Source organism: Olea europaea, chromosome 6, assembly GCF_002742605.1.
Source record: "Olea europaea var. sylvestris chromosome 6, O_europaea_v1, whole genome shotgun sequence".
Taxonomy (NCBI): Eukaryota; Viridiplantae; Streptophyta; class Magnoliopsida; order Lamiales; family Oleaceae; genus Olea; species Olea europaea.
Genome location: NC_036242.1, coordinates 1,085,536 through 1,093,773, shown reverse-complemented (window position 1 = coordinate 1,093,773; position 8,238 = coordinate 1,085,536). Strand labels below are relative to the sequence as shown.

Here is an 8,238-nt window from a genome sequence, read left to right as displayed (position 1 = left end):
ATTTTGTTGTTTTTTTTTTTTTTTTTTTTTTTTTGGTTCAGTGTATGGTTTGTAATTGAGTTTTGTGAGAGCTATGACTTCAGAGAGAGTTAATTCCTTGGCGACGATTGGCGAAGGTAGAGTGAGCAATTTCTCTCTGGGTAGTTCAAGAATCAGGTCTCCAGACAATGTTGAAGTGGATTATGATAGTGGACTTGATGGTACGGGGTCACAGTCTGCGTGGGCTTTTCAAAGAGTGCCTCTTACTTCTTTTTCGAAACCTGCCCCTTCAAAATGGGAAGATGCGCAGAAGTGGATAGCAAGCCCTGCATCTAATATATCAAAGATCGAACTGGCTGATCAAGGTGTTGGATCACGAAAGCTAGTTCATTTTGGACTCAGTAATCAACATCCCATTAAGGTGGTTGTTGAAGTGCCTGATCAGAGATTATTGACTACTGAGGAGCCAGATACTAAAGGGATTGACCGGAGTCATGCTACTAAAGAGACTGGAGGGCAGAAGTCTGTTAGTTGGGAGGTTGGCCCGTATCCAAGTGAATCATTTAGCAAGCCAGCGGTGATTGAAAATCGTGTAAAAGAATCGAGTAAGACTCTTTTGTTGCTCTTTAATTTTTGTGTTGTTTTATCATATCATACATCTCAATATCTATATTTCATGTTTCTATGTATACATGCCTAAATGTCCAGTTTTTATATTGGATTCCTTGTTTACAGGCAGGGGCGGACCCAGACCATTTGAACTGTGGGGTCAAAATTTTTTTTTTTTCGAACAACGTATCATGAAAAAAAAGGAAAAATCGAGCAGGGGGAAGAAGAAGATGATGCCCACATTTTCTTTCTTTCATTTTTTTATTTATTTATGGTTTATCTATTTAACTTATTTAATTAATGGGATAATATACAAATTACTATTTTGCCCTTACTAATATGGTCAAATTTGGAATCAAAGTCAGTTCTTTGGTCAACTAACGGTGAAATGGATGGATTCCATCCATCTGGATTTCGGCTGCATATTTATGAAAGGTTTGAGACCTTCGCTGGCACAAAATGAAGGTTTGGGCAAAGTCTGCTAATAAAAGAAAGGTTTAGTACAGCTGCTGCAATTTTCCCAAGTTTAAAATTAAATTTAAAATTAGTTATCCAACTGAGATAAATTAAAGTTTAATGGTTCGATTGAAATTTTGGTGAAATTTTAGTGATGACTAATATAAAATTTACCTAGTTTTCTTTACACTTGTTTCCCCAACGACGTTCGCGTGTTGAAAGCGACAGGAGGACATTTCATTTTCACTTCATCTTGTTTTCAATACAGAGATTTTACAGTTTTTGCTTGTCCTTTCTGGTCTTGTGTTGCTTGAAGAAATCAACTTGGATCCGTGAAATCTGCATTCCCAGAGCTATCGTTTTCCCTTCCAACATTTCAATGCATTTGGTACGTATTTCTTTTGCTAATTTACTTTCTCTTCAGTAGTCGAAAAGAACCCAAAACAAGATAGATGATGAACCGGGCGTTGAATTTTCCATGTTTCTAAGATACAAGATTCAGGTATTTCCAATGTTTTCACTTTTCAAACCCAGCCTGATCATCGAATCCTAAAAGTTCAAACCGAGTCGAACATGGGTTTTCTATATCGCATGCTATCGTAGTTGTACCCTGCACTCTAATCAGAAATTCCTGTTTTGTTCCTTTTATATTTAATTTTGTTGGGAGGCTTGGGTGGTATAGAATGTGTTGGTATTTTGCTTTGTTTGTTCCTTGATTCCTATTAGTGTACTTGTGTATTGTCGAAGACATAATAAAAATGTAGTGAGGTCAAATCTCACCACCCCACATTTATTAAAATTGTGCACTTTTTTTGTTGCAGTAAGATCCTTGAACTCATTGGATTTTCTATTTTTCCTTTTCTGTTTCACATCACATATAAATGTAATGAAAAACCAAAATAAAAAATGGATTCTCTGTTATTTTCATAAGCAATCAGACAACTGGGACTTTTGTGTTATTTAATTTATGAAGAAAAACAAAATTTCTTTCAATAATTCTTATTGTTATGAACCTTAATGATTAACTCAATTCCAAGAAAAATGTTCTAATTTAGATGCTTTTTTTTTTTTTTTTTGGTTCAGTGTATGGTTTTGTAATTGAGTTTTGTGAGAGCTATGACTTCAGAGAGAGTTAATTCCTTGGCGACGATTGGCGAAGGTAGAGTGAGCAATTTCTCTCTGGGTAGTTCAAGAATCAGGTCTCCAGACAATGTTGAAGTGGATTATGATAGTGGACTTGATGGTACGGGGTCACAGTCTGCGTGGGCTTTTCAAAGAGTGCCTCTTACTTCTTTTTCGAAACCTGCCCCTTCAAAATGGGAAGATGCGCAGAAGTGGATAGCAAGCCCTGCATCTAATATATCAAAGATCGAACTGGCTGATCAAGGTGTTGGATCACGAAAGCTAGTTCATTTTGGACTCAGTAATCAACATCCCATTAAGGTGGTTGTTGAAGTGCCTGATCAGAGATTATTGACTACTGAGGAGCCAGATACTAAAGGGATTGACCGGAGTCATGCTACTAAAGAGACTGGAGGGCAGAAGTCTGTTAGTTGGGAGGTTGGCCCGTATCCAAGTGAATCATTTAGCAAGCCAGTGGTGATTGAAAATCGTGTAAAAGAATCGAGTAAGACTCTTTTGTTGCTCTTTAATTTTTGTGTTGTTTTATCATATCATACATCTCAATATCTATATTTCATGTTTCTATGTATACATGCCTAAATGTCCAGTTTTTATATTGGATTCCTTGTTTACAGGCAACCAAGTGCAGATAGCACGTAGAATTTGTGCTCGTTGTAGTAGTACCACTTTCTGGTCATGGTTTTCTGATTTTTTTCTCAACAAAATATTTTGATCACTATTTTCATATTCTTATTCTTGATCTTGATTGTACCCTTGTTTTCTAACTATAGATGATTTTGCGTACACTATTGTTTTGAAGTTTTATACGTTGACAGCTGTGACACCCTGGATTCCCACTATTAGCCATGATTTTCTATTTTAGGACTGAAAAGCAAAAGTTAAGGGACCAATCTGTAAATTTTGAAAATTTGAAAGTCTAACCTGAAATTCACCTTTCACGGCACTGTTCATCAGGCCCCAGTAACTGAAAATTTTGAAATTTACAGTTTGGACCCTGAACTTTCAAACTATCACTTTTTGGTCCGAAATTCAACAATAACGGTTACTGGTGCAAATCTGGGGTGTTACAACGGCCTTTTCATGATAGGGATTCCAGAAATCTTGATTTATTCCTTTTGTTTTGCATTTTTCTTGCATTGTTACTTTCTTTGTTTGTACTAATCTTGAGCTCGAGCCATGGTACTTGGAGATTATGTGCAAAATTGGAATTTCTTAAAAACACTTGTAAGCATTACAAATTCTCGTTAGATTCTTAACATTGATTTTCTCTGCACATTAATTTCTTGCTTTTATCAATTACTATGTTGATCATTTTGTTTCAACAATGATGACAAATTATAAATTTGAAATCTCAGTGTTTTGATAATGTGAACACATTAGTTCCACACCCACATGATGAATTTTTAGAACTTGACTAATTATAATCGTCTGTTTGCAGTTAACCTGAACCGCCACGATTCATCTGTTTCTATCCATGGTGCAACTGCATTTATTCCGCCACCAACTGCTAGATCCATATCAATGAGAGATATGGGCACAGAAATGACTCCACTTGCTAGCCAAGAACCTTCCAGATCTGGAACACCTGTGAGGGCAACAACTCCTACACGAAGCCCAACTCCTTCTCGACCATCGTCTCCCGGAAGAGCTTCAACTGTTGTCGCTCCTATTGATCCTCAAACTGATCCATTGGGTTCTAACCAAAAAGAGTTGTCTGAAAAGGAGCTACAAGTGAAAACTCGGAGGGAAATTATGAATCTTGGAACTCAACTGGGTAAGATGAATATTGCCGCATGGGCTGGGAAAGAAAATGAAGATAAGGATGTTTCTAGTTCACAAAATGCTCTACAAAGAGAACAACCAGCTTCAGGTGTCGTTGAAACTCGTGCAGAAGCTTGGGAAGTAGCTGAGAAAGCCAAGTATATGGCCAGGTTATTTTATGATTTCTTATGATCATATCATTCATTGCACATCACCAAGAATCAAAATTCATGCTTTAACTCTATTTTAATCAAGTGTCCCATTAAATCTTGAGAAAGTGATCTAGTGACATTGAATTCTCTGCATGTTTCTATTCAAAAGGTGCCTAATATCTGTAACTCATCAAGATTGGTTAGGCGATAGGGTGGTTATTTTAGCTTGGTTGTGCTATAATATATCTGTTTTTTCAGGTTCAATCGTGAAGAAATCAATATACAGGCATGGGAAGATCATCAGAAGGCAAAGACCGAAGCTGAGATGAGGAAAATTGAGGTACATTGTCTTTTCTGCCATTAAAGATTTGTTTGTTAATACACGCTGTTTGTTTCTTTATTTCAAGTTTTACTTTCCATGTGCATTTTAAGGGCTATTTGGCATGATTTTTGAAAATAAAAAAGGAGCTTTTAATAGCTAAAGGTTGCTTTTGGACCTGTTTGACTAATTTTATGAAAGTGATTAATCTAGTTAGAAGAGCGACCAACCTCCTTTAAAATCACTTTTGGAATAGGAAGCTCTTTTAAAAATTAGTTTTCAAATAAAAATTGAAATAATTTTATCAGAAAACTCTTTTACATGAAGCAAAAGCCATATCAAAAGAGCCCTAATTCAATTATGTGGGGTGACTTATCTTAAATATAAGCAACAAATGCGAGGATTATTTTTAATGTGGACCCACCTACATTTAAAATAAGCCAAAGTAAGCTACATATTTGGAGCTTATCTTTAAGATAAGCCACCCCAGACATGTTATATACCCTTGCCGGAGTGAATGCCTTACCTTTTAGCCCTTGTTTGGAAGCGATTAAAATTAGATTTTTAATAGATTTTGATAGAAGCTTTTAAAATGCATGGTTGAAAAGTTGTGGGACCCATGAAATATGTGGTTAATATTGATTGTTTGACTTTGACTTAGATTAAAATCTGATTTAAATCAATACCAAACAGGGGCCTAGTACGGAGCTCAAAATTGATGCTTTGCTTTTTGTCATAGTTGTTGTTTGATACTTGCCACCACTGTCAGGTTTCTGTTAACCTATTATCCAGTCAGGACCAAATGAAAATATTATCATTGCAAAGGATGACACTACATTTATGAATTCCACTTGACTATTGTTTCAGGCCTCCACACAAATCCCTATTTAAATTGAATTACAGTGGTACAGTTATTCTTAGAACTGGTCCAAGCTATGTTATTTATTTTTTAAAAGAATCCTAAGTTAACACTCTCCTCCATTTTAAAGACCATATTCCACGTTGCAAATGTGAGTGCGAGAGTCGAGACAACGTTATGCACTTTATTGTAGGTGTTTAGGGTTATTTAGTATATTTGATCTTGTTTGGCTAAGAAATGAAATAATAAAATGAGTAATTGGGCCAAAAATTAAAAAATTAGAAATGAAACAAATTATTGGGCCAAAAATTTGGATTTAGAAATCATTGATTTGTTAATTTGTTTAGAAAAAATTAAAATTAAAATAATTTGATTTACTCAATATAAAAAAAATAGAAAGATTCGGTTCTTATTCGGTTCTTCGGTTCTTGGTCTAGAACCGAGAACCGAACCGTACCCGTCGGTTCTCAATTCAGATACCCGTTCGGGTATTTAATTTGACAAGAACCGTCGGGTTCGGATCGGTTCGGTTCGGGTTCGGTTCGGTCGGTTCGGTTCGGGAGATTTGCCCAGCCCTATGCCTGGGTGAAAACTGAATTGGAAGTAGAAAGAGCATGTAGGAAATTAAGAGAAGAAAAATGGAGAACAGGGATATTTTAATGCATTCTTTGAATTAAATTATGTTATATAAGGTTCCTCCCAAAATAATGCACCAGATTACACAAAAATGGAGTCGAATATAGAATACGATATGAAAAGGAACTCTAAATATCGTGGTAAAAATTTCCACGTTCAGGTCCCACCACAGGAACGAAATATTATAATGCATTCTCCGAAAGTAAAAATATGCTATATAAGGCTCTTCCCAAAATAGTGTACCAGAAATACTCAAAAATGAAGTTTAACAATATGAAAGGTAACTTAAAAATTTCATGGTAAAAGTTTGGATGCTTAGGTGTTGTCCCTGGTCAGGTCTCACCAGAGGAACGGCGATATTCCATTGTCGTCTCATAGGTTTAGCAATTAAGTCAATAATAAACAATCTTGAATGGGTCTTTCTTCTTTTCATTCAATAGATTGCCTTGAGCATTTCCCATCCTTTGTATCAAATCCTTTGAAAAGAAAACAAAGAATAAAATGATATATAACATCTTAAGAACTCCCGCGTACCACTTCCAAAGAAAAAAAGGTGGGGAAATCGATTAATGTTACATGATATTAATGAATAAAAGTTTTCAATTTAATTATCATAACCATAAAAGTGTAATCTTGTGAATAGTATTAATTAGTTCAATAAATGAAAACTACTTGGAGTTTGTTTAACGTGGCTTGTTTGAAAATACTTTTTCCTTGAGCTCATTTTTAACTACACATTTTCTCAATAAAATAATTTTGCATATGAATCCATAATTTTTCCATGCATTTTAACCATATATTCTCCTAAAAATCATTTTTCACTTCAAATAATATCTCCATGACAAACACTTAGCTGACTACATTCATCCTTACTGTTGGTTCAAGAAATTTATAAATATATAGTGGGATTTGAGGACATAGAGAGAAGATATCACTGGGTATAGATAAAAGAAGTTTGTAATTGTATTATTTTTCGAATAGCTCGCACTGCATTTGGTCTTCTCTTTTTTTCTCTTTCTCTAGCACCGGTGAATTCCTTTTTTGCATTTTCTTGTGCTGAGTTCTCCCTTTTCAACAGGTGTTAGTTCCCTTTTACTCAATTCTGAGGCTGCATGCAGAGCAAATTTAATTCATTTTCTTATTTTCCAAGTTTACTTGTCATTGCAGCTGCTTCCCTTGTGTTCTTTCTTTTTCCTTTATTGATTATTTTAATTGTCCATGCCTTGATTGGAATTTTTTTCTTTCCTTTGGCATGCTTCACTTACCTTATTCCATTAGTTGTCGGCTTTTTTATTTCTTCAACTTCAATTATTGACATGCCCCAAAAAATAACAGATTAAATAACGAACACATTTAATAATAGTGACTGATAAACTAATAGTAAGGGTAAAATATGTAATGGGAACATGCTCATCATTTACTAGGCAGCAATAAATCGAATTTGAATAGTTGATGGTCCCAAATTAAAAATAAGCATGTTATTAGTAGATGTGGGGAATTTAGTTATCTTTCGTCTTCTCATATATTGGCGTTCCTCGTTACGGCATTGGATATCGCCTTTTGCAGGTGGAGGTGGAAAGAATGAGAGCAAAAGCACAAGACATATTGATAAACAAACTGGCAGCTGTACGTCGTAAAGCTGAAGAGAAGCTGGCTGCGGCAGAGGTGAAGAGAAACTGTCATGCTGCTAAAACAGAACAGAAGGCAGAGTATATTCGCAAAACTGGTCGCTTTCCTTCTTCATTCTCCTGCCACTGTTGGTGCTTCTGAACTGTTGCTCTATTGTATTTCTTTTTATCGAACTACTGTCCATAGTTCATGGTATTCATGCGGTTGCGCTTCCTGCATACCTTTTTCTAACTTTGTTTTATAGCATTTTGGGTAGTCTTTTTTGCAATTCCCTTTTTGTATAAATCTCTTGTGACCATTAAATGGGCAAACCAGAGATCGCTAAGGCGCCCTGTACTGTGAAAATTGGAATATTGAACCTCCATGATAATGGTAGTGGATTATTTGTTCAAGTACACATTGGGCACGCAGTACTGTTTTCCCCTTTATATTGTCTAGAATCAAACTCGCCTTACCAAAAGTGCCGTAAGGGTTCCAAAACAGCATGGGACATTGAATGGAATACCATTAGTAAGAATTCTTCCTCTTAGAGTAGGGGTTCAGACTGTATATGGTGTCCACGAAACACCCGAAAGAATCCTGAAGGTATGTTGCCTGGGGGCATTTTTAGGAGAAAAAATTGACAGATTGATTGAATTTGAAATTAATATTGAAGTTTAACGATCCAATTGAAATTTATTGCAGTTCAGTTTATG

The 8,238-nt window shown here is 35.6% G+C and overlaps 1 protein-coding gene across 4 annotated transcripts in view; it reads left to right on the top strand.

The window, feature by feature from the left end:
- Positions 1–7,940, top strand: part of LOC111395423 — a 9,104-nt gene extending 1,164 nt beyond the window's left edge. For 2 of the 4 annotated variants that reach the window (XM_023021406.1, XM_023021408.1), the window contains exons 2-5: positions 42–584; positions 3,626–4,118; positions 4,359–4,440; positions 7,481–7,940. In XM_023021406.1, the coding sequence (XP_022877174.1) occupies positions 74–584; positions 3,626–4,118; positions 4,359–4,440; positions 7,481–7,684 (1,290 nt within the window). In that variant the 5' untranslated portion in view covers positions 42–73 and the 3' untranslated portion in view covers positions 7,685–7,940. Of the gene's footprint in view, positions 1–41; positions 585–1,260; positions 1,547–2,127; positions 2,672–3,625; positions 4,119–4,358; positions 4,441–7,480 lie in introns of those variants that run through there. The other 2 variants (XM_023021405.1, XM_023021407.1) reach the window with 2 other exon arrangements.
- The last annotated feature ends 298 nt before the right edge of the window (positions 7,941–8,238 follow it).